Source organism: Ascidiella aspersa, chromosome 2 (assembly GCF_963924565.1).
Source record: "Ascidiella aspersa chromosome 2, kaAscAspe10.2, whole genome shotgun sequence".
NCBI lineage: Eukaryota > Metazoa > Chordata > Ascidiacea > Phlebobranchia > Ascidiidae > Ascidiella > Ascidiella aspersa.
In genome coordinates this window covers 31,953,652-31,981,191 of record NC_139448.1, presented here as the reverse complement: position 1 = coordinate 31,981,191, position 27,540 = coordinate 31,953,652, and the positions used below count along the sequence as shown (strand labels likewise).

General features: G+C 37.9%; 1 protein-coding gene across 1 annotated transcript; it reads right to left on the bottom strand.

The window, feature by feature from the left end:
- Positions 1–24: 24 nt before the first annotated feature.
- LOC146164938 (transient receptor potential cation channel subfamily M member-like 2) lies at positions 25–27,002 on the bottom strand. Its single transcript, XM_083380885.1, has 26 exons — positions 26,943–27,002; positions 26,250–26,351; positions 25,215–25,481; positions 23,282–23,462; positions 22,632–22,776; positions 21,692–21,845; positions 20,622–20,688; positions 19,497–19,594; positions 18,094–18,234; positions 16,805–16,985; positions 16,218–16,379; positions 15,471–15,573; positions 13,052–13,142; positions 12,486–12,620; positions 11,011–11,127; positions 10,606–10,669; positions 9,867–10,018; positions 9,082–9,228; positions 8,263–8,365; positions 7,646–7,803; positions 6,811–6,905; positions 6,192–6,316; positions 5,581–5,671; positions 4,775–4,950; positions 2,906–3,032; positions 25–1,406 (listed from the first exon to the last, which is right to left on the bottom strand). Exons 1-26 carry the CDS (start codon positions 27,000–27,002, stop codon positions 1,286–1,288), a joined length of 3,363 nt encoding a protein of 1,120 aa, XP_083237011.1. The 3' UTR covers positions 25–1,285.
- Between the last annotated feature and the right edge of the window lie 538 nt (positions 27,003–27,540).

Genomic DNA, 27,540 nt, shown 5'->3' with positions numbered 1-27,540 from the left:
ACGTACATGTATTTCTTTGTAAGTTAAAATGTATTAACAACGATTATCATTTGGAACACAATACAAAAGTCTTCGCAGCAATTTAAATTAAATTACAAAAGTAGAAACACTCCGTAAAATAAAAACAAAGTAAAATATAGCGATTCCATCGAACATCCAACTCGATTCCCAATCATTAACTCCATTAGATTAGATTAAGGGTTGGTACCTGGACGGCCAAACCATACACAAAGCGTGTTTTAAAATCGGCAAGAGAGGTCCATAATATTCGGAATAATCATTGCACGCTCAAAAAGTGAGTAGTATTCTCCATAGAAACACAATCATTACGAAGTGAGGCACCTCAGAAGGCAATGGTCCACCGGTTTTACAGAAAACACTGCATGACGACGTAAAACACACAAGAAATTAGAACAACGAGATAACGAAATACAATTTATACCCAAAACAACATTTTTTTCTTGCCGAAAAAATATTACACCAGACGAGTATGGAACTATACCGCGTGAAAGGTAAAATGCATATTTTTTCTAAACTTTAATAGCAAATAGTCTCGTACTTAGCATTAAAGTTCAGAGTGGCGCCTGTAAAAAAAACAAAAACAACGAAATAGTGCAAGGAACTTAAAAGCGACAATTACTGTAACAACCGGCCTGCCATAAAGCAAACATCTTACCTAGCGCCGATATAAATCGAACTTAGAAAACAAATACAATACTATAGGGGCGTTTTGGGGTTTGCTGATGGGTCATGCACCAGGCTAATGTCGCTGAACATGTCGTACCTAGCATTCCTGCCTGGCGCTTGTTACAACAATATTTTAGGCCCTGCTCTAAGGCAATTCGATCGGACATTGTAGAAATACCTTAGCAAAGCAGATACAAAAACACCATAACTGTAAGGCACCGCTCCTGGGCAAATATCGCGTCTTTGAGGGACGGGGTTGACTAACTTGTTAAATAAAAAAGTCACGTTTTGTAACCTACAAACACCAGCGAATCAACACTGATACTGACATGAAAATTCTCGATAATCGGTAGTGAAGGTTAAAAGGGCTGTGAAAAACAGATGCTGAGTTTTGTCACAATAAAATATATTGATTAGTCCGAAAAAACCCAAAATATGAAGCACATGCGAATATTCTATTATCAAGTTGGGATATCACTATTAGAAGAGTCACACCAAACATGTCGACGAGGCGCAGTTTATCCGTCGCTTCTGCAGAGTGACAGTTATCGCAGTTTGACCTTTGACCCCAGGACGTCGGTAGCCTGCTGTTTTTGTTTTACTCCTTGGCTGCGTTGACGGCGGCGCCGAATTTCGAACCCGGCTTCATCCGGGTCAGTGCCAGCCGACTCATCTCCAAGTTGTGCACGTGTTCTAGTTTGACCTGGATTTCCTTTTGCCTGAGGGTAAACGGCGAGAGTTTATAGAAACGAGCCTTGTAATACCGGTACAACCGGTGTTTTTGTCTATACCAGTGCTCTTCAATCGATGTGCACTCAAATCGATGTGCAAAATATGCTTGGGGTGCACCAGAACGAAAAGGTATACAAGGGTGCATCGCAAACTTTTAATGAACCATTAATATTTGAGATTTTTAATGACAAAACAGTAAGTTTGTTTGAATGCTGTTTTTTTAAGACATGTAATAATAGGCTACTCGCAAGCAGCCTCCAGCCATAGTCGAACTCTTACCGACAGTATGTAAAACTTCGCCAGCTTCGCTCGGTTTGACATGATGATATTGATATGCATAATTATTTTTTATATCGCTTTTTACCTCAGTTTACCTTTTAAGTAAATAGGGTGCATGAGTTCACCAAACCAAAAAAGGTTGAAGAGCCCTGGTCTATACAATGGGCTTGCTTAGCAATGTGACATTACCCCCTTCATGTGATAATTTCTGGTAATACGTTTTTTGGTCCTAACCAAATCCACATATTACACTGTTATTTGCTTATAAAGGTCAAGCTATTTTGGAGCATACAGTTGCGCCACAGCTTGTACGACCAGTATTTATAACCAGTACAACCGGTATTTACAAGATAATTCATGGGCTTGTTGGTTAATAAATAACAATGTGCGAATTGGCGACTTTAGTTATAGCAATGGTGTTACAGCAGTTTTGTTTTTCGTCAAGTCTTTACTTCTATCAGCGTGAAAGTTTAATATTCTTTCATGCGGTTGCGCTACGCTACTTCAAGAATACGAGAGTCTCAAGTGCTTACGCGGCGATATAATACTAGTCGTGTAGGATTTGTTTACTTAGAATCTTAGATAGACTTGATCACGTTTTGCGCTTTCGTGTGTAATACAAGTCTCTGTTCGTTGATTCAGCTGGAAACAGCACCCCGCATCTGAGGATAGTGGCCTACAAATACGCCCATTTGACAAACTTGAACTATTTAATTAAAATTTCAAATCGCGTATTTTTAAGGAAGTTCTATAGAATATATTTTCGGCGTTTGTCCGTTTATACCAATGTGGTCAAAAATTTATTTGCTCTCCTGGCACCAACAATAGTGGTGCTTCATTATAAGATTCGCAAAACAATAAAAACGAAGCAAGAATCATTTTAGGTCGCTTAATATAGCCTAAAATTTAGAAAATTGTCGCGACTTGCTTAAAATCCAAAAAAAACGTCGCTATAGTCGCTTAAAAATTGATTTTAACGTCGCGAAGCGCTTAGTATACAACAAATTGTCGCAAGTCGTTAAAAAGTAGCAAAAGTCGTTTAAAATATATTAAATGTTACTAGGCCAACACTGCACGAAAATGCGAATTAAGTTAAAAATTGGAAAAATGTCGTAGGTCGCCTAAAACTCAGAAAAATGTCGCCAGTCGCATGTATTAAAACGTCCTCAAGTGCTTAAAATCTAACAAAAAGACTTGAATGGCTTACATCTCGCTGACGGCGCGAAGAAGGTTCTTGTCCTTTTCCTTTTCATCGGCTTCTTCCGTCATCACTTCCAGCACATCTTGCTCGAACGAGAAGAGTTCAGTCTCTTGCTCTTTGCTAACCGGCTTGCCTGACGAAATAAGATTGCATTTAATGACAAACTATTACAAAAGGAAAAACAGTCTTGAGGAATGTCAACAGTGTCAAATAAAAAAAAAAACGTTTCTTTACTGCGCTCCAACCAAGAGTGACAGTACAAAACACGTTTTTAAACGGCTGACATTGGTATAGACCAGAAAGGTATTTCTTAAACTGGTGATTGGTTCACCCCAGGGTAACAAAATATTTGCAAAAAATCGGGGTGACATAGGGGCGAGTGATTTTTTCTTAATTTCCTTCCTTTGGTACCAAATTTTCTGTTAAACGTTGTCGTTTATTAAAAATAAATCAGATGAGATGATTATAGTTTGTTGCTTTCAGAGATTTTTTTCATTGTTGATATGAAGGAAGGTTTATTAATCCCAACACGGCTAAAGCAGATGTTGTACAATGCACAAAAACGACAAAACATTGGAATTGATAGTTGGGATATTACGGTATCGTTTTTGGATTGGGGTGATCAAAATGGAAAAAAGTTTAAGAAACACTGGACATGAGTATATTAAATTATAAAGTGTACTGTTTGTCAATCAAAAGTTGTTAAAGCAGAAATTAAAAGGGTAACGGTAATATGACCCATGTCGAAACTATTTAACCATGTCGAAAATTATTTAAAAAAGAAAACAAAGTATTTTTTGCGTTTCCAACGATAAACGGTATTTCAGCAAAAGGCATTTTCAAAGATTAACAATTATTATGAGAAGCGTCAACGTTGAAAAAGTGGAAAGTGTTTGTTGTAAAATTTGTAAATGCAATTTATAATATAAACAAGTTAAACTGGCTAACAGTGTTAAAGAGTTGCAATGCTATCTCCATATATCGTGTTACCGGCTAGTTCCCGTTATTAACCTACATCGGTAAATAACTCGCTCTCTACTGTAACGATATAGATTCAGACGAACAATTTAAGGAAACGAACAAAAATTCAAAGATAAGTCATACTTCAGCATTCCTGCTAAAACTTTAAAGTTTAGCAGGAAATGTGTTTTTAATTTTAAACCTAATTACCAAGTTCGATTCGAGCATTTTGGGCCACAAACGTTGGTTTTGGTATATGGTACACATTTGAGTTTCGTAATGCATCAAGACCAGTTGTTCTGGCCGGTTGTGATCCACATATTGGCTGCAACTGCCTTTCTATCCCGAAGAGGATTAACACATTTCTACGAGCTTTGCAAGCAGCTTGTCTATACTCGGCAGTGAAAATAGAATTGTTTTCCTAACGGAGCGGTGAATTTTTTTTCGTAAACGCGTAATATAATTGTTAGAGATAACGTCGCAAAGTTACGTCACAACGTAACGTCTAAAGCAGGTAATCTTGGGAAACCTGATGTATCGTTGGACGTTAGTGCACACATACCCAACTTAAATCTTAGTTTAAATCCATTCAAGGAGATGGCCCGGTGAAAAACGGTCATCGCCTGGTAAAGAGAACCGGTACGGCATATTTATTCAACTCGTTACAATCGGTTATTGTCGCGTCACAGCCAGCCTACTTGTATTGCTTTAAGTCTAGTACAGAGCGGTAGTTACTCGCAAAACTTGCCTTAAAATCTATAAAATAAACTTCTTTCCAATTCTTGCGGCTCACGTTAAATGACCACCGACAGACGAAATTATGAAATTATGAAAGGTCAAACCGCCCGGCTAATGCTTTCGCCACTGATTTCGACTCTTCAATTTAGAAAGCAAATATACAAACAACGCGCTTACAGAAAGCGCTGTATGTGACGGGCCCGTCGCGGCAGATGTTCACGAAACGCGCGATGTCCTCGAAAACCACGAAGGGCGAAGGAAGCCAGGGGCGGTCGCAGAATTCCTCGACCACGTCGAATCTGTGGAAGCTCCAGAAGATTCCGGCCCTATCCTGAATGTCCTGGAACGTGTAACTGTAAAAAGAGAGATAGGAATTCGTTGGCAAAGAAGGCTGTTCATTATGACTTTTAATTTTTTTTTAATTTTCTGCTATAAGATTCCTGGATCTAAAGCCAATACATGATCTGTATATAATTGTTGGCTTATTAGCGGCTCAACTCATTTTGTGGAAGGAAGTGTTGTGTGACGTTAAAAACTATGAAATAAAAGAGAAATTGCTGTTGGCGATTATTATCAAATCGGTTTGGTGTTTTTTAACACTTTTCGGATGCGCTAAATGGAAAGCATTGCCCTAATTTGAAATGCAAAACCAAAACCTCAGTAACCTGAAATCATTTAAATGTTATTTCAGATCGTATTTTGTTTACGTTGTGGTTGGTATAGAACTGATGTCAATAGCATGGTATTTTATTTGAAATGGTGTTCACAATTAGCCATTGCGCCAAATTTAATAATTATCGCACGTAAGTCGGGCCGCCTCAATAAGTTAAGTAAACAGAACTTTTAAAGTCAAGACTAAAAAGTCTAAATCGTAGGTTATGGTTCGCTCTTTACAATTCAAAAATAGGAAACCTTTGGTTTATTTTTTTGTTTTACATAGACTAAAACATTTAACACAATAGCTGTTTGATTAAAGCTTTTACCTGAACATGGCAATGAGGAGATTCAACATGAGGATATTGGAGAATAACATATAGAAGCAAGTCAGCAATGCACGCACCAAGCCGTAGTAGGCTGCAGTAGAAAAAGTTCCAGTTAAATCGTAGGGAAACAGATTTTCGGCCACAACGTGAAACATATTATAAGATCCATTGACGTGGTGGCAAGTTTTTTCACATACCAAAGATGAAACCCGTAGGCTAAATGTATAGCTTTACTGGGCAAAATCCAGTGTCACTGTTTTTGAAAATGACTGACTTATATCTTAAAAATAACTTGGGTTAAAAAAATGTTTTCATTAGGCAGTTTTTCATAATAATGGATATTATCTCAATTTTGGTACAATTTACAGTACTTGTCGTATGATGCGTTGATGTTATTTTTTACCTGAGCAATAGCTCATAATCGGACGAGTTCATCAGTTTTAATAATAATTTAACGTTTTATTTTTATAAAAAGTACTTGATTTGAAGTGGACTTGCTCTAATTAAGACTTGGACTGGGACTTGACTTGTTATTTATTCGAAAAGACTTGAACTTAAGTTAATTCAAAATGGCTTGTGCACAACTCGACAAAAACCGAACTCTGTCGTACATGTTTGCGCTTCGGAAGCGTTATTCAAGCTGTTTCCGTACAGCTGCCAGTACGGTCTTCTTATGATGTGGTTGTACGCACTAAGAATGAACGAGTCGGGCGTTGAACCGTTGATATGCTGCGTTCTGCAAAGAAGAAGGCGTTTTTTACAGAAACCTTTTTTCATTTTTTTTACTGTTCCCAAGTTTGCCTATATAAGGCAAAAAACAGTATTTTTGTTATATTATTTGCTACCGCCAAATGGAACTCAAACGAAAACAAATAAGAGAAAAAATAAGAGAAGGATTTTCAAGCAAAGAGCTCTTTAAAATCCGTGCCAATGAATTAACAATTCAATTGTAAAATTGTTCTGCAAAATTTTATTTAAGTACCGACGTTTCGACCACCTAGGTTATTCGGGTAATCTTCTTCAGGGCAATATAATTGCACCAATTAATGTACTGTCTATTAATGTACTGAATTAGCAATTAATGTACTGTTCCCGAAAGTCAAAAGAAGATTATAACCGTCTTTGTATTAATCCCTGTCCTGTGAAGACGAGAACGCCTAGAACTACTTAAAGCTGCCTTTCGACTTTATACATGTACATTTGCGACGATATTAAACAAGCCAAACTTACATATTGTCAGGCTCGCTTTCCATGGCAGTCAGAATCACTCCATAGCACAAGAAAATCAACCCCATGATTGAAAAGAAGATAACCAGGTCTTTTAACTGAAAACGCAATAAATGGACTATTATTTGTAAAAACAAAAACTCAAACTGCAAGAACCTGTATAATTCTTTTAAAGTACAAATTTTCATCACTATAACATCACTATGCCTGCCCAAAGTCCAAGTCAAGTCAATAGCATAACAATTACCACTACAGTATTACCAAATTTTATATACAAGTATAAAAATTAGTTAAGTGAAATGATTATATATACAGATTAAAGCGAAGTGCTTTTAAAACAGTGGTTAAATTTACTAAGGCCAGGTAATTTTCTTAGTTAAACCACTCTGTCGTCTGTTGTTAAGGCTAATATACGAAAATAGTTGAAGAGACCGTTTAAACCACTATTTCTGTATCACTTTTAAACCACTGGTGTTTTAAAAAATTGTCAGGACTCACTACAACTATTAATTATTATAATGATATTAAAATATAATATCTAATGGTATTTTTTATTTTCATAAAAATATGTCGCCGAAGAAATACGAGTCCAGTGGAGCTGTTTTTTTATTAATTTTTTGCTTGGTAGCAGCAGTTTATATAAATGTATTCCAAGTATTGTATTGTGTAAATGTGTAACTCGGAGACGACGCATTGTTGTGAACAAGTGCATTTTTATCGAATATCTTAATTCTCTTTGCCTCATCAAAATTTGGCAAGGCCCCACGGGTTGGGCGTATGCTGCTCACTTTAAGAAGCACTGTTCAAACCGAAATACGTTCAAGACATTTCAACTTACCATTCGTCGCATCATGTAAACTTTCGGGCCGAAGTATTTGAAGACGAGGTAGACCTGAAAGCATCGGATGTACATTGCGAATAGCGAGATGCAAAGGAGACCCTTGGCGCAATACCAGAGGTTGTCGTTGTACGCACCGCACCACATGATGATTTGACCTGAAAAAGGCGTTGTTGTAATTACTTGAGTCAACGACTTGACTTCAGTGCACTTGAGTCACTGTTTTTAAATGACTTAAATTGATTTCAGTCCTTCGGCAAATCTTGACTTAAACATGAGTATTTTTTTGCAATTGACTTGACTTAAGTCTTCTGGCAAAAATTGACTTAAACATAACTCTTTTACGCAAATGACTAGACTTAAGTGTACTTGAGTCACTCTAATACAATGACTAGACTTGACTTGTATTTACGTCGACGTGTCAAATAACTTGGTTAGAAGGGTTTTCATTTGTTATTTGTAATAAAATTGGGCTATTTATCTCAATTTTTGCACGTAAAGCAATTCGCTTGCTGTTTATTGCGTTTTTATTTGTTTTCAGTTGAGTTTTTGCTTATGATCGGACGAATTTACCAATTTTATTAGTAAAACGTTTTATTTTTTATTTCAACTCTCACCGACAAGATAGCAGGTCACCAGACAAAGGTCCATTTGATTCCAAGGGCTTGCGATCCAGGCTTTCATTTTCCCCCAAGTCGTTGCGCTTTCTATGTTGCCCAGCTGAAAATCAATAAATCAACAGAATGGTTGAATTTTTATTTCTACAAAACAGTTAAAAGTTTCATACACAAGTTTAATATTTATTCCTGAGCGGTGTGCATGCTTCAGGAATAGTTGTACATTCATGATATAGTTGTTTCTTTCATTCACTATATTTACTATAACATTGAGTTTTATGTGGACTGTATAGTATTCTGGTTTTACAATTACATTATGCTTTAGCAGTGTTCTGGCCATTGATGCGCCGTGTTATATTTCATCTTAAAATAAAGTATCCTGAGTCCGCCACTGTTTTCGTTGTGGTTTTTCGTAGTGGGCCTTCAATAGCTCTGGAAAGAGTACTTTGCGCCGCGACAAAAAAGTTTGCCGACCACTGACTTAAGTCATTAAAACATGAGATTGCTTCGCATATAATAGACGGCCATTTTTTTTTTAGAAATATTTTCTCCTAATTCTGACGTCATAAACAGCTCAGAGGTCACTCAAATTGCATATAACGTTTGGGCCAGAGCAAACACTCATGACAGCATTTGTAGCCATCGTTTCAAAATGAAAAAAAACAGCAATGGATCCTGTTTTTAAGGTTTAAAGTAAAATAAAAATATGTTGCGTTAGAAATGGAATAAAAGCAATAAAACAGAGAAATGTGTCGTTTTATTGAATTATTATTACCATGTTACACTTGCCATTGATTGCTATTTCGTATTAGTAAATACCTGTCGCATTTCGTCCACGGCTATTCCGATAAAGTAGCTGCAAAGTACTATGGATATAATAAAGCTGGTCGTGTCAGTTTTATTTCCCCTGACAGTCTCGGTCAGCAAGTAGTAACTCAACAAGGTGATGGTTATTGTCAGGAACATCTAAAAAAGTGAGAGAACTTACTTTAAAGAATATGGTCAGCAAAAATACGCAATTTCGAAGGTAGAAATTTGTCTGTTGAGCTGTTATTTATTTTCCATAATTAGAAAAAAAACGGGTTGGAGGTAAATTAATTTTCAAGTAGCAAAAATACATTCAACCCTACAAAAATATACGCTGCTTATAACCTATGTTAATTACAGAGAAGTATTAACGTGCTTATTTCAGGATTTTATTTATGCCTTGCATGAAAATTTTCAGAGATGACGTCACTGTCAAACTATTTTGATAGAAACAAAATGGAACAAAATGAAAGTTTTGGTTTAAAACAGGGGTCCGTGGATCTCTTGGGGTACGTAGACTATTTTTAAGGGTCCATAAGACCCAAATAGAAATCTTGATGTATAATTTAAAAAATGAAAAGAGAAAACAGTTTAACTGAAAAAAAAACGCTCTGGTGCCGTATTCCTTTATGTATTTAGATTCATTTCAGTTTCAAATTTGTAGAACCGAAAACAGCAGGAGTCTACACTTTTTTGTGACGTCATCTCTAGAAATCCTGGTCCAGGCGATCCGCCATAAAAGTTTAGGGGTCCACCTTAAAAAAGTTTAAGAACCCCTGGTCTACAACGTGCCTTACCGCGTGAACGAGAAACTTGACTCTAGGCGAGTTAAAGTAGTCGTAGGTGTCCCTCATCGCCGACACCAGGTGAGTTTGAGCTTTGTTGTGAACAACCTCAACGCCCTCGTTGCCGCCCCACTTTTCGAGCACGTTCAACATCCCTCCGATCCCTGTAAAATATCACGATTTCTTTTCTTTGTTCGTTTCTCGACCAGCTCCCACTGAGACTGTGTTGCTCAGTCGGAAAGCGACCGCCCCGGTTTGGCCGGAGGTCGTGAGTTCGAACCTCAACGCAGGTTAGTTGTGTTTTTGTTTCGTAAATTCGAAGTGATCTGCCGCTGAGTATGTACTCCGCAAAACACACCGGCATTTTATCTATACTTTGAAACAACACTGGCTTTTTCTCCTCGAACTCTTTCACCCGAAGAAGTTAGCGAACTAAAAAAGAATTAAAAACAAGAAAATCCCAAAAATTGACTGCATTGATAACCACCATGTTTTAGTTACGTAAATGGGTGAAATACGGACTGTGGAGCAGAAGTCGAAGCCGGAGACGGGACTCGATGAAATCATACATTTAGCCGAAGTCGGAATCGGGCCCATTTTTTAGGCGGAGTCGGGCTCCGGTTATTTCTAACCGACTCCGCTACCCTGGTTATATCAAAATAAAATATAAAATAAATAAACGCATACGAGTTTTGTTCCTATCACCAGTTTGACAAAATCTACACTAAATAATACCCTTGATCACACAAACCTGTTTGTGCTTGTTCTCCCAATTCAATTTCGGTTTCGGCATCCGTGTATAACGATCTGTAAGTCTGGTAAAATTATAAAAACTTTTAGCATATTGTTGTTTTTATATTTATGTCCTATTTTAGTTATAATATTTGGTTACATGTTAATACTTTTAAATTTTATTCACGCAACCTTTATTACGAACACACTAAATTAGGTTGAGTTCATACTGAAGTACATACAACACTAATTTGGACAACAAATCGCACTTTGAACAGCAAGTCTTTTGCGAGTTTTTTATGGTAATTTTGGAACAAAATACATTTAAGTGAGTATATTTCGTGTTTTGAATTTTAAATCATATTGACTGGATACAAGGTTTGGTGATTTCAAGAGGAAAAATAAAGAGGAAATATTAAAGAGCAGTCATCATGTTAAACTGCCGCTTCCTTACGTGCGACATAGCGGTGGTGAAGACATCCTTTCGCTCTATCACATTAAGGCAGGGGACTGCTATTGGGCACACCAGTGTGATGAGGACCTGTAGAAAAAAGAATGTGATATGAAACGAAGTATGGTAGCGAACAAAAATAATACACGTTTATATAAGGATTTGGAATGATTTCAGACAGTATCAACTGGTGTTTCCCTAAATTCTATAAGATAGTACGTGACCATCAGGTAAGAAATTTAATGGCTTGACTAATGTTCCATGGAACACCGGTCGAAAATCACTGGTGTAACCCAATGGACGTATGTAGCTTTATTTTTATCAAATACCCACGTGATTTGCTTCTTTTATTGTTGTTAATCAAGGTTGGTTTTGTAATAATAAGATTATAGTTGTTTGGGCCTGTTGTTGCCTAAGTACAATGCAGCTCGAATGTCAATTCTGTGCTCATTCAAACAGGCCTAGATATTCCACCAGGAAACTAAAATTGGATAAATCGTTGCTATGTTGTGTATTTTAATGCAATTATTATAAACTTTCGTTCGATGTTCCGCGCAATTACTTAGATGCTCAAAGTGTTCCGTGGCTCAATAAATGTTGAAAAACATTGGATTCAGATTTTAAATATACCCTTCAGTTTATGCTGTCGAAATATAGACAAATAAATTGATTCACAAAAATATTTACATCTCTCAAGCAAAATGGCTGTTGAGCGCTATTCGGAAGAGTCTACAGTTACACGAACGGCAAAAACGGCTTGCTATCACGTCACGGTAAACTGGGGTGCCGCGGCGCCCTGGTCTGCCATTTCTAATGCTCAAGGTTGCCGATAGGTAGGCTATTTGGGAATTTTTAGGAATCTGATTTTTGCTCAATTGGTAAGCTTCTTGATAAAACTATTTTTGTACGATTAGAGACCATTATATCCACTGACATTTCCCTAATATTAAGTTTATTGTGTTGTTCCAGTTTCATTTATAGCGTACATTTCAGTAACATACTCAACGAAAATGCTAGTAGGGGTGCCGCAAATTTATTTATTATATACGATGGGTGCCGTGAGCCATAAAAGGTTGAGATTCACTCAGTTAGAAAAATGAACATGTACGAAGATTTGGTGCGCCCCTAATCGTGTTAGAATGTTCCACTCGTTTTCGTATCAATTTGAAAAGGCTTGGGTATGAATGACATCCATTGGTATTGAGTCATTAAAGGCGCCTCCAACCATGAACGGTTAAGAACCTCCGAGTTAGACACCAGAGGTACACTAAACTGGCGCCTAAGGGCGGGGCAGCACATATTGGACACACTGACCTTGCTACTGCTGTAGTTAACAGCAAACTGCGCAATTACTTTAACATCACAAAGTCAAAACAGAACGTTAAAACATGCCCGAGCCTGAAAACGCGGTGTTTACGCTTGGCTGTCGAACCAGAAGGTCAACTTACCTTCCACAGAGGTTGTTCCTGCTTGGTCATCCCGTACCAGATGTAGTCGAGGGCGGTTTGTACGGCTGGGTGCGCTATAAACTCGCGTTGCTTGCAAGTGTACGCCAGCTGCAGTACTGAGCAACCGCCGAGCGTCTAAACCACGAAAGGGTAAGTGTTTTTTATATTTGCCCCAAGAACCCGGTTTGGTGTGGAAGCAACTGGTACACGTGGCAGTTTTGGCGCTTTTTGGGGGGCAATGTGTCATTAATTTCGTGATAATAAAGCAACAATTTCGCAACAACGACTAAGAAGGTTTACCAAAATAAGTGATTGGGTTTATTGGAAAAAACGTACATAGTATTTTTTTAAATATCTTACATACCTATATGGTCACACTTTTGCATTAGTAATGACATTTTTTAGATGTTTTCCTAAAAATATTAATGGCTATTTTATTTGTTCCTTCATCCTTTCGCTACCGTGTTCGCATTTGTGGCAACATATTAACAACAATGTACATGCAAGGGCAAAAACTGTTTCCGTTAAACCTGTGTATCATTTTCACAACACAACAATTAACCAACCTCGATCTTCTGGGTAACTTGGCATAAGGTGGTCGAGCGGTTTGCTTTAAACGACGTCGTCAGAAATTCAATCGCGGTGTCTTCCCACTCTCTGAGGAAACAAAACGAAACGAAATAATGAGGAACGTTTTGGTGCTTGGGTTAAATGACCAGGTGCGGATCCAGGATTTCTCTTTAGGGGGCCATATATTTTTTCAGAGATGACATCACCAGGTTATGTCATAATGTGACGTCACAAATTTACGTCTAAACGTTTAAGTGATAAATAGGTACCCTTCAGAACACCTGGCAGTTCGGATATTTTAAGTTTTACATTGGAGATGTTACTTTCAATACTTAAGTTACATTACATAGATGATATTGATTTGTACTAAGCGATAAAACGCCTGTATATCGGTAACTTGCCGATAAAACGCCTGTATATCGGTAACAAGACTTTACTTTAAAAGAGTACGATGAGTAGCGCCCTTGGACTAAACGGATTATAATAAAATTAGGTAACACATTAAAAGGATTGAATTTTTTTGCACTTACATGGTTATAATAGGCAAAAAATACAGTTTGGGGGGAACAGGGCTACGTGAAGTTTTTACGTTTTTTGCGATTATCCTCTCTCGCACATAAAGTGTTTTGTTTACGTCCCTTTCAATATTTTTAACCTAGGCATTCAACTCTTTCAGTATCTACTTTGCATTTTGAACGAACACGATTCTGTAATACCATTTTTAATGTAAAATTGTAAATTTTAAATCAATCACGTCGTCGCACGTTTTGATAAGTTTTTTAAAGGCGCCGTCAACAAAACGTTTTGTTATTCAAAACATAGCAACGAAAGTACCTAACTTCAAATCAAGCGATTCGCCAGTTCACTACAAATTTCATTGCTGAGTTCAGCACGTTGGTGCAATCGTGGCAATCAATCGATAAAATAACCTGAAGGTTCAAACTTTACATTGCCAATTGCAAAACGCGCTTTAATCACTTATCCACTTGCAAAGTTCGCTGTTGTCTCCGAAAAAAGACATGATACGCATAATGTGAATCGCGCAACTAAACCAATCAGCAGGAATGATGAATGGATGCTAAAGAGCGTTACAAAGCGACTGAGGGGTCAAACGGCCCGGGCACTGTGTTGGGCGCTCACGCGGCAGTGGCCAGAACATCTATCAAGCCAAGGATATCCGTTCATGTGCGCTCGACTATGAGCGGACGTACTAAAACGACGCTTTGCTTTGCTGGTTGCTGTAAAGCGCTGCTCACAAAGGGTTATGTGTATTCTATATCGAATAAAACGGCAATAGGTTGCGAGGCTTGGAGGCTTAATCAGCATGCACGCTACATCCTGTTATATGTAAACAGAAATAGAACTAAAACGTGTGTGCGCGCAGTCGTGCGTGTACAAACTACTATACGCGGCCTTTTAAACCGCATGGCGTATGTGTACATGAGAGTGAACTTTGGTATAGCGCAGGGGTGTGCAACCTGCGGCCCGCGAAAGCGAAAATATGTGGCCCGCGAGCAGGGGCGAATACAAGGGCGGCACGGGGCAATGGCCCCTCCAAAACTATATTTTTTGCAATTTCAACTACGTGAATGCAAAGTTATCGCTATGTCGTAGCACATTTTGACAAAATCGTTTTAGTCCAAAGGGGTCGTGAGTCCCAACCCATATAAAGGCGTTTTTTGGCCAAAATTTTTGTAAAAAACGCAAATCGATATCGTATTTCTAATGTTGTTCTTGTAATGAAACTAACACCCATCCAATTATTGATGTACATTGACTTTATTCTGCCGGCACTTCAGTTCAGATGAATCAGATCGATGACAAATGCGCTTGGCCAGCGATTCAATCCGCGTACACACATTTTGTCAGTCGGTTTAAAAGGTTGCACACCCCCGGTATAGCGAACAACTGAAGTGTTCTGCTGATTTGAAAAAGTGATAAGATAACATTCTTCAACTGTGCGCCTAACACGAATAAAGAAATACATTAATTATAGCTGGGACTAAGGTTTCCCGTTATCGGTAACCTTGGTGTTAAAAGTTCTAATAAAGTCAAACTGTTTTTTGTGTTTTATAAAAAAATATTTAAATGAATTCTTGTAAATGGCTGTATTTGTCTAATGCTATATAGAGGGATCAGGTGGCACTATAGTAAAGACAAATTGTATTTGGGTCTGATGAAGCACGGTTTTGCGAAAGCTTGTCGAGAATTCAATACAATTTGTCTTTACATAGTGCCACCTGATTTTAAATGAACACACTGCTACAAAAGTCCTATTCATAAACCAAACATCAGCAAATCAACGTATTTAACGAACCCTTAACACTTGTAAAATTTAAACCTAAAACCGGGTGGTTTTCAACCGCCTGAAGTCCAAGAGCTCTGGGCGGGACTTAGATAAATTTCGTTACTTACTGCGCAGTTTCGTAAAGGCTCTCTGCAAGATCACTGCCTTCCAGTGTGTTATCCAGCATCACACCTTGCGACTTGGCCACGGCGCTTGCGATTATCGACGAAGCTTTGCACACAAAAATTACACGTTACTGGGGCCATTGAGTGCCACTATACAAACTAAATAAAATTTACTATTATCGCATCGAAGCCAAATCTTCCGATGCTGGGTTTATTTAGGCAGTGGCCTGATTTGACAGTAGCCGAACACAGGCGATTTCTTTATGGTTAACATTGTCGTTTTCATCGGAGAAAAAGTTTGTGTATATAACGGTTGGTCTTGAAATCTTAAATGAGCGTTTACCGCTTTAAGCAATTGTTTAAAAAACATGGCAACAATGGGGGTTTCAATTTCAACAATTTGTTGTAGATGCTGTTTTTTTTGTAAATAAGAACCCTGTCGTTTTAACCCACAATAAACAGCACGGAATTGAAATAAAATAAAAAGTAAGGCCTACAAGGACTGCCAACAAGTCGCCCTCAAATTTGCTTGTTGGCAAACACACACATTTAAACCTATTGCGCCAGAAAGGGTCGTACACGTGTACATACAATCGACAATATTTAAAAAATTGACATCAATTTCGAAAAGTATACACTGTCTGCCTTAATATTGTCCTCTATTGTTATGGATTTTAAGTTAGATATCAACAAACAACAGGCTTGCGCCTCTTTAAACGAGATATTTTTATTATAAAAAAATCAACTCACCCATCAGGGAGTATCCCCCTTTCCAAAAAAGCCGAGCCAAGTCAGTCTTTCCCATGAGCATGGCCCATAGGAAGAGGTCCCTCTCAGGATGGGGGACCAGTGACGTTTCATCGATTTGCGTGAGGACTGTAGTGGTGGTCCTCTTGTTAAGATCCGTGATTTCTGTCATTGGAAAACAGTTTGTTGTTTGTTATACGAGGATAAAATGCTGTTTTTTGTCAATCGCATCTTCAGATACTTAAAGGTAAGTTTATTAATATGGGTAAACTTATATAAAGATCTGTGAGACGATAGCTTTAATACGAATTCCAAGGTCAAATGGAAGTTTGCCGGGGGCGCTTAAAACAAACGAAAAGCATCTTCAAATATATAAAACATATTTTTTCATTTGTTACTTTCTCTTTTTTATCTCAACAGTACTTATATATTGCAACTATCAAGTCAATGTAAATGTTTTGCAACTATGAGGTTGATGTAGATATATTGCAAATATGAGGTCAATGTAACAAAAACTTTTTCGAATCGCCTTCTTCAAGAATGAGGAATGACAGTGACAAAAGCAGCGGTGTTCAGCGCGGAACACTCACCTGCTGCGTCGAAGTACTGGTAGATTCCTTCGTTGTACAGACAGCTGACCTCGTGATGAGTGAGGCTGTTGATTGCTTTGCCGACGCAGCGCAAAAGGTGTGTTTTAGAGTCGCTGTAACCGCATACGATGCTGTGCAAAGTGTGCGAAATCCGAGTTTCGAAGCCCTCCTTGAACAGAGGCTTGACAAGAAAAGCGTATTTTGTTAGACAGATAAATATATTTGTGTATTTAGGGCTGCGAACAAATATAACACAACTGGGCCATGGCACGCAATGGTATATTATGCGATCAGCCCTGCTCAAGTAGTACTGTCCAACGATTACGGAATATACTTATAATATATTTGTTATGGGCTGTTGATCCCCTAACACAATGGTCTCAACCTTTTGTGGCTTGCGGCAGCCCTCAGAAATAATAACTACATTGCGGCAGCCCTATAAGATTTTTCCGAAGGTAAATCACTAAAACGTCACAATCAACACACATCAACCCTGCACAACGTATAGGAAGTTTTAATTGAAATCATTGCACCCTAATCTTACACAAAAAGTTGAGCAAAAATCAGATTCATAAAGATTTCCATATACGTGGCGGCATCTTTGGGCATTAGAAATGGCACCCCAGGGTGTCTCGGCACCCCGGTTGAGAACCACTGCCCTTGCATAAAGATTAAAGGTGTATGTACGAACAGGATACAGCAGTAATCGGACCTTATGGTCGTTCCCTGACCTTCTGAGCCTCTGTGTAGCTCAGTTGGTACAGTGAAGTTCCTGATATTGCGGAGGTAGTGAGTTCGAACCTCACCGCATTCCATAGTCGTTTCTCTAGCTTGGCCCTTTTTGTACTAAAATCGGTAATAGCTTTTCCGAAGGTATCGATATGGTGAATTTACAATAAGGTAGTAAAGTAGTCTAGAAGTTCCCTGGTGCATCGAAAGATCGTAAGGTACATCAATCTAAATAGCTGTTTCGTTTGCAAAAAAGCGTGTACTGCAAAAGCAGGCGTTTTTGCTATTTTAAAAAAACTGCATCGGTCAGTTGTTTAAATTCCGCGAAATGACTTAATATTAACTCATTACTATAGAAACTTAAAGAAACCTTAAAAAACGCCCGGTTGGGAAACGTTGAGCAAAGCATTTTCCTTTAAATAACGACAAAATACAGATAATAAATGGTACATATCACCTCAAAGCTAGCACTGGCTTACAAAACTGGCGTATACAAAGAGCACTCCACGACGGCGAATTTGCACAGTTGTTTAACCAACTAAAACACCAGGAAATATCACCTTAAAGTACATGATCCAAAGTGTCTTCACAGTCAGCGCGCGCCAGAGACGAATGCCGAGCTCGTTGAGGTATTCCAAGAATTCTGAGCGATCCAGCATGAGAGCCATGACGAGGTAAACCGTGTACGCTTCCTCCTCTTTCTGATTAAATATAGAAAAATCGTTTATATAACGTGATATAAAAATTAAATTATCACAACCCTTTTCTGCCGAACTATTGAGTGATGCTAAAGGCCGCGAGAACTGCCATTTCGGATCTGCTACTCACTGACTCGGTTTTCCTGGAGGAATAAGACTTTGCGTGACTTTTGCAACTACGTTTCATCAGTGCCGCGTGATTTCGTTGTAAGGTATTTTGACTGCTTTGTATTGAGTGGTATAGTGCCATTATTCGGCAAAATGAGACTGAGCGGATCGGACGCAATTTAAGCAGGGTTTGCAATCTCGTGGTTAGAGACAAGCTGTACCTAATGCGAGCACTTGGTTCTGGTTATACTGATTCAAATCCTTCGTTAGCATCTATACTTAAGGAATTGTGTCCTAAACTAGTCTTCGACACTACATTTTGCCTGACACGAAACATCTATCTCTGAAACGCGACGTACAAGAATGCCCGTAAAATGTTTTTTGTTCGATAAAGCGGTTCAAATAATGTTTTCGATCAATGTCGTGGGCCTATAAAAGTAATTCCATTTAAGAAAACAACGCAAAATGAAAACATGTTCACACGTTTGATCTAGCACCAAACATTTTACAGACAACGTGTTAAAGGAAATATAGAACCGTATTAAAATGGACTTCTACCTAAAAAAAAGTTTTCAATCGACGCATTAAACCTTTGTTTGCCGCGAAATACAATAGTGTCGCCAGGTACAGATATATTTTTGTTTGAGGAGGGCCATGATTTTTTTTAGATTAAATCACAAAGCTACATCATAACGTAACGTTATAAATTTAGGTCAAATGTGAAAATGTGATGTCATTAACATTAAAATGTGACGTCATGTTGAAGTTTGAAAGGTGTTACTATCAATACAAAAGCTATTTTACAAGGACGTTATCGATTCGCGCAAAGCGAAAAAAAATCGCAATTTATCTGGTAAAGTTGCAAAACCTTTCCTTTTTGAGGGGGGGATGAGACGCACGACGTCTTTAGGTCAAACCGACTAAAATGAGGTAAGACATACTAAAAACACAACTGAGATTCGTTCGGAAACACTTTTTGCGTTTACGTATAATTAAAATTGTAAAAAAAATACAGTTTGGAGGCCATTGTCTCATTCCCCCTATCCCCCCTCTGGATCCGCCCGGACAGTGCAACTGAGGTTACTTTTGGGCCACTTTAGTATTGAAGGTCGGCACTCAGCATATCAATAAGCATAAACGATTCCAAGCAACTATACCTCGAAAACATCTCTGGATGGAACAAGGCGTTTAATGACGTCCATTCGATTCCAGGCAAGCGCGAGTCGTATCTGGGATCGGAACGACGACTTTGAGTCTTAATAAAAACAAAATTTCCGAATATTTGTTATAATACGGCAATGGTTTATGTCAGTGGTTCTAAACATTTTTTCTTGCTGCACCCCTTTCAAATCACCAACCCATTCTCACACGCCCTTTTAGAATTGCTTAGATGACAAAACCATTGCAATTTTATTTTTATGCAAGTACCGGTTACTGATAAGTTATAACACAGTAACACAAAGCCAAAATGGTAGTTAGTTTTACGTTTAACTGAGACAAGAATTAAATTACAGTAATACATTTTCTGTATATGATTCAGAAAATTTGTCGCACCCCTTGTTGAGAAACCCTGGTTTATGTTGTTTTATTTGTTTTGTAATATTAAACGGTGGCAATGCTAAACCACGAGTATACAATAAAATATGTAATGTCTGTCAGCGAGAGTATAGAAAGGTAGTAAACACAATCTATGAGCCAGTTAATTAATTTGCTACGGGTTATTTCCGCCAATTAAATATGTTTGACTTTAAACTACAACAATTAATAGCTTAATGCAAAAAGAGCCGTAATTGATTGATTTTTTAGTAAAACGTTACAATAACGTGCAAACGTCAATTAAATAACTGAAGCCAAACATAAAGGTATAGTAATAGTTGTTTTACTTCGCACAATTACTTGGCCCGGGTAGGAAAAATTACTAAGTTGGGGAAACCAGATTAGTTGTGCGCTTTAACCTGACAACAAATCGATAAAGAAATGTACTTTGATCTGTCAAACGTTAATACGAAAATTTGTAACCTTTACCTGGTCCATGCGTATAAATCGATTGTGTATAATAACGTAACGTAAATGGCATTACAATTAATAACAGGTGTCATACCATTTCCGTTGTCGTTTTACACAAATAAGCAAACCCACCAACATTCGCATACACACACACACACACACACACGCACACACACGCGCGCCCACTACACACGCGCGCACATACAAATGCACACAAACAATAAACATAGTGTACCAGTGCCTTTGAAATCAGAAATGTGGGAAAATCGACTTACTTTTGATAGTGCCGTGCAAGATCGCGAGGTCCAAGCGTGGATTGTTGGGGCTCGGATAGTGGATTACCTAAAACACAAAAAAAATCTGGAGTTATATCATGAAATATGTTGTATTTATGTATGTGTAACAACAAAAACATTATTTTCTAATGGTCAAGTCTATTGTGATTTGCTTAAAACACACATATAACCTATATATCAACCAAATGTTTGCGGCTAGTGTTGGCCCAAGATTGTTGGATATTATTCAATTACTTTTGCGTTTTTTAACTATTGATTTCAGCGTTTTAATGTGTTTAACGTGGCATTTATCACTCAATCCTTCCCACTTCGTTTTTTCGACCTTGGAGCTAGTAATAAGGATTTAAATGTCAATATAGTTTTCAAAAAACTACCGGGTTGTCGTAATTGAATAGATACAAGTGGTGAAAGGTAAAATATTTGCTGTCGAAACAGCGTTCCGCTAAGATAGATTTTGCAGCTACACCGTACCGGTAAAAAATGTTGAAAAACAATTTTGCTTAGACCTAACTATGTTCCTTTTTTAACAGGTTTTCCCGCCATCTCCGTTAATGGATTTGGAGGCATATTAGTGCACGACATCGTACGATAACTTGAGGTTTCCTATGAATATTTGTTTTAGACGTCCTGTTACAACGTTACTTTATGACGTCATCTCTGAAATTTTTGATGCATTCCGATGGGATTGTATTTTGTTATCACTCCGCTAAGAGAGTTATCTTATTTTAATACAATTATCGGGTTTTGCACCAAAAAACAAACTGAGATGTATACAGGCACGGCCTTGCAGTTTATAGATATTGCTGCATCACCAAACCATTTGCACGAGAAAATCCTGGAAAACACGCGAGCTTTTTTTGCTCAATGTGCACTAAAGCGTGCACAAATTTTGCGACCAAAGAACGGCACAACTTGATCGTGCATAACTTGCATGAAATGTTATGTTTGTTTACCAGACACTGCACTATTTTTATCATCGGCCAGTATGGGAATGACTTTCAGTGATTTTAACATTAAAACATTCTGTTCGCTACAAAGAGTCAACTTACGTCGTTTCGCATGAAGAGATTTTCCTTTAGGGTGCTCTCTACTCTCTGTGCATCCACTTCCTCTACGGGAAGACACTTACAGATGACGTGCATCTTCGCTTCGGCGTCCGACGTTAGGATCGCCTGGCTTTTGTCCTGATTAAGCTCCTTGGCCCTTTACCAATAAAAACGTAATCCTTGTTTATTATAAAATATGACGCATTCGGTAAAAATCAAACGTAATGCGTATACATGTTCGGCAACGGTTTATTTTGTGCTTGTTCTATAAGTTTACTAGCACTATACCCAACTCGATATACTTTGAACTAAGTGTTGTGCGCAAATATTACTTAATATATACTAAGCATATTAGTACACCAAAAGTCATCGCAGACTCATCGAATCTATCGACCAATGATCCAAGCAGCTGGTAGGCTAGAAAAACAAGTAGTCTGCAGTGAGGTTCGAACTCATGACCTCCAGTCATACCGGGACCGTCGCTCTAGCAACTGAGCTATGCAGGCTCAGAGAGGAGCGAGTCGAGAAACAACCATACACGTGCCAACGTTTGTGATCATGATAGGAGCTGGGGGCATTTTTACTTGCTTAGTTATGTTTATGAATCAGGGTAGGTTGACAGATATTTTAATTTTTTTCCATGCAAGAAACTTTTGCAAATAAGTAAAGTTCCACAAACAGCTAACTTAAGGTTTATTTATGCACAACATCTTGTTCAGTTGAAAACTGACACTTGACACAGTTTAAAGACAAACCGTATTTGCGAAATTTGATAATTTTTGTACAACATTGATTTCGTTAAATTCAATGTAAAATCTCTAAAACTTAATTCACATAACAAAGTGCGTTTAGTCCCTCAAGAGCTAGTAATGTTTACACGCTTCACCAGATGTGTGAAATATTTTATGACACTTAAACTAAGACTGCAAATCCACCAACTCACACGGCCAGTTCGGTGAGCATCCTGTTGAACATGAGGGCAGACTTGGAAACAATCACCGGATATTGTTTGGCCATGTCCCCTGAAAGGTGCACCAAGGCGGATGGTTCTTCTGAAACCATTGCCACCACCACTGGAGTTGTAATGACTGCGAAAGAATAGCACTTTTGTTTGGTATTTTTGTTAGATGGTTTACCTTCAGGGATTCTGCAGGCAGTTACAGGAAAAGGATAGCTGAAAAAACTGTAGGTGTAGCAATGTTGCAATGAATTAAGTCAACGACTTGCCTTACGACTTTGACTTAAGTGCACTTAGTCAACTAATTAAAGTGCTCTTAAGTCACTGTTTTCAACAGACTTGACTTGACGTCATATTTCGACCGAAATTGCTTGACTAGACTTAAGTATTTTTGTAGACAAATGAATTGTCTTAGACCTAAGTCACTTTGTTAAATAATCTGTGTTAAAACTTAAGTGTTTTCATTAAATATTTTTTAGTAAAATTGTGCTAAAACAACGTAAAACAATTTGCTTGCTGTATGTTGCGTGGCCATAAGGACTTTCGCAAATTGATGACTTAACGGACAACATTTTAAGGTTTTTGAACGGCTATCTTGTTAAAAGTCGTTGTTTTTTTTCAGGGGCTTATCTTACATTCCGTGAAGGTTGCGTCCATTTCGATGGGGATCGCTGCGATGTACTGCACAAGCTTTTCCCTGAACTCCAAGGTCTGCCAAGTGTCTCCTTGCACGAAGATAAAGTGCGTGTGTGCGAAGTCCAGTTTCTTTCCTTGCCCGCAGACCTTATCCGCTCGGTACACGGCTGGAAAAACGCCCTACGATAGTAAGCTAAGTTTAATAACCTTTTGAGGCAAGATTCCCACTTTTTTTGAGACAGGGAAAAACTAAGAAGGCGGTGCAGATTATACAGCAGTTAGTGTAAATAAGAAAGCGTTTGACTCAGAGTAACATCAAAGCAGTACCAGTTTTTTTAAAGAGATGTTTTTTATTTTTCGCCAAATTAGAATAAAAAACTACATTCTCTTTTCATGTCGCGAGAATGCTTTGTCGCAGGATTATGTCACGTTATAACGTAATTTTGTGACGTTGTCTGTAAAAATTTTTATCTTCTCTGGTATAGTATTAATTCTGGCTAAGAGATAGAAGCCTCCTTTGAACAATGGTTTTCCGACTATTAGCCAATATTTCTTGGTGGGCGTATTTGTCTAATTCTAAGTCTGGAAACTATAACTTGCACTATACTTAACGGCAAATTGTATTCAATTCTGGACAACTTTCGCACAAACGTGCCTCATTCGGTTAAAGTAGAAATAAAAGTAAATAAAAAATGAAAAAGGACAAACGGAAAGGCTATTCTATTTAACTTTGACCTGGTGAAGCACAGTTGTGCGAAAGTTTTCCAGATTTTAATACAATTTGTCAGTTAAAACTAAAAGTGCCACCTGATTTCCAGATTTAGAATTAGACACATCCGAAAAACCTTGTCACGATTTTAACACAGTTTAACGTTAACAGTGCCTAAATAAGCCAATTAAACTATAGTGCTTTTACGGCAATTTAACTAGTGCCCACAAACCAGTGGTCTCAACCGGGGTACCGCACAAGTCTGGGGCCATTTTTACCGCTCAAGGGTGCCGAGAGATATTACAATATCTTTAGGATTCCAATTTTTGCTCTACTGGTAAAAGCGCCAACTATTTTAACCTTGTGTACAGTTAATGTGCTGTTTCCATCTCGTTTATTGTAAGGTTACGGTTAGCCACTCAGCAAGAATACGAGCAAAGGTGCCGCGAACTATTTATAACTCCTGTAGGGTGCCGCAAGACAAAAAAGGTTGGGAACCACTGCTTTAAGCCAATAAATTCATAAAGCTATCTAAATTTAGCTTTATGCATGGGCACCACAGTTGGATCAATTACGTTTAATTACAATTACAATTACTCCTTTAAATGTTTAAATTACATTACAACTACATACATTAAAAACTGTAATAAATTACACCAATTACAATTTTTGATATTGAAACTTGCTTTTCTCAATGTCAATGTATTAAGCCAAAATTTTAGCAAATTACAATTACAATTAGAATTACACAGAATGAAAATGCCTCAATTACATAACAGTTACAATAATATTAAAAGCTGTAAACCAGGGGTGTCCAACTCAAACATGCCGGCGTGCCAATTTTTATCTTAAAACTTCTTCCCGTGCCAAAGTTTAGCAACTATTTTTTTCCAATATTAAAAGCGCTTTAATACAAAAAAATAAAACAGTATAATGCTATAATCTCAGAAGTAATTGTTTCATTTGTTTGTTATCGTAATTGCTGGGATTGTTTTGTATTGTGAATAAACAATGACAATTAGCTGTATAACAAATTTAGCTTTTTTCACAATTGACTGAATTTTTTGGGGGCTTGCGTGCCATTTTTTATTAAGTCACGTGCCACATTTAGCACGCGTGCCTCTTGTTGGACACCCCGGCTGTAAATAGTCACATCAATTACAATTACAAATTACAATTAATCCAACTGTGATGGGCACCAATACAAAAACGTTGCCACTTACATCGGTCGAAATCGAAAAAAGTGCGCCGTTGTCTGCCACGGAACCGATGCTCATTATGGCGATGGTGCAGGCGTAAGAGGTGGCCTGAGACGGCGCCGTTCCGCCCGTAATCAGCCACGTGTTGTCCATGATGCCCTTCCACTCGGTGTCGTACTTGTTGAAGTTGCCAGCGATCGAGACCACGATATTGGGAACGCTCAGGTTCCAGAACTCGAGCAGCAGCCGCCATACGTCCTCCGGATTGGTGGACGGGTTGCACGTGACAAACTGCGGCGGGAAAAAATTGAACTGTGTTTGCGGAACTGCAAAGCGGCCTATCGCCAGAAACGCTTTTGTGTGTTGAAACGTTTAGCGCCCACAAGCAGACTTGGAAGTATTTGTTTTTAATTAGAATAGGGTTTTTAATTAAAAAAACTAAAATGAGAGATTTTCAGTGTTTAGGAAATTATAATAACAGAGTTCGCAAAACCAGGAATTGATCAAAAGAAAGAGGCTATTCATCCTGAGACCTAAGTAGTTGAAATCGATGTAAACTAGCGGGTGAAAAAAGGGTTACGGGCAAATGGCTCACAGGCACTTTCTGAGGCTATTTACCCGGTTGACAAAGTAATTTAAATCAATTTCGCAATAAATCATTGCAATTATGCAAAACTTAATTAAATCTAGTAATGCCATCACTCAAACCCAAACGCTAACCTCAACCCTAACTCAAATGGAACCCTAACCATATTAAAGAACAAATAAACGCATGGGTGCGTGCAGGTAACTCTTTTCTAGCGTAAAAGAGTTATCTGGCCAAAAAATCACTTCGTTAACAAAATTGCGTGGCTGAAACATTCCCGGCTAAAAAAATGAATAGTCCCGTTGAAAAAAGCAGCAGTTTCGGCAAAAACGGAAATCAAATTACAACTAGCATCAGGAAAAAAAAAGATTACAAACTAATGACAATTAGAATTAGCAGCATATCGCTCTAAGGTCGTCGAACTAGAAAACTAAAACTATCCAGTTGTACAACAAAATGTTAAATAAACTTACCGCTGAGAAAGTCGTCCTCGTTCCGAAATCTTTAAATAAAATTTCACCGTACGATTTCTTGTTAAATCCGGGCGTGGTTTTGATAAACTGTGCAAGCGATTTCTGCACATACAAAATCAATACTAAATTACTCTAAAATAGCAATACAAATCTTGAGGGTTTGCAACAATGACAAAAGCTCTTCTACCTTTGTAACTATTTTAACTTTTATTTTGTAATATGCTGCTTGTTGATATGCCAAGCTTGGTATTGCGATTTGCACTGATTGAAATGCCTTTGTAGTAAGAATTAATTAGGATTTCCATTGTTTAAACTAGTGCTTCCCAACCACTGGGTCGCGAAGTATTTCTAAATGTTACAGTTTTCTATTAGATCGGGAAATTATTGCATTACCATTACGTAACATATATGCAGCAATATTATGTAACAATTAGAAAAAAAGGCTCAGAAAAGCCTAAAAACGAACAGTCGGACACTCTTAGTGCTATTTTACGTGTGAGCTTGTCTCCAATCAAGCCTTGACTTGATCTGCTAATATCTAATATGCAAGCTCAAGTTTCGCATTAATAGGCTTGTAAATCGCATGGACATACACTGTTTCGTTTATCATTATTTTTTTTCATTCGTTTGGTCATATTTCATTGTGGGTAGTCCCAAAAAGGTTTAGAAGCACTGGTTTAAACGATTACTTACCCTTAACGACTTGCGATCCACAGCCCTGCTGTTGTGACGCCTCTTCACGTCAAACTTCATTTTGCCTCTTGCTGGTTTGCGCTGCTTTCAAATTTCAGTTTGAAAGCACATGCATTTATATTAGGCCAGCGCACGTCGTTTAAAACAGACTATATATCCCTGCAAATGGAAGAATCCATGAGCTACGATTTTCCTGCAGATACCAGTAACTGTTTAGTTTAGTTAGTTCAATCTGCCTGTGCAGTATATTAGGTTATTGTTATTACATTCGAGACTTGTTGCCGACGTAACAATAACCACCTGTTGTGAACCTCAACAAACACCTTTTGTTATTATAATAAAAACATGTACCAAAAGACAGAGGCGTATGCTAACCGTATGGCCTGTATGATTGTATGGGCTGTGAAATTCTTCTTCGTCTAACTACCCAAGTGCTAAGACTTTTAAAAAGTTAGTACGGTATAAACATTGGAATTAACAAGGAGAAATCTATCATAGTTTAAAATAAATGTATCAATTACCCTAAACATAAATTCAAAGCCCACACACAGTTTACTATCAACGTAAAAATTAAGTTAAAGCGCTAAATCTACTTAAT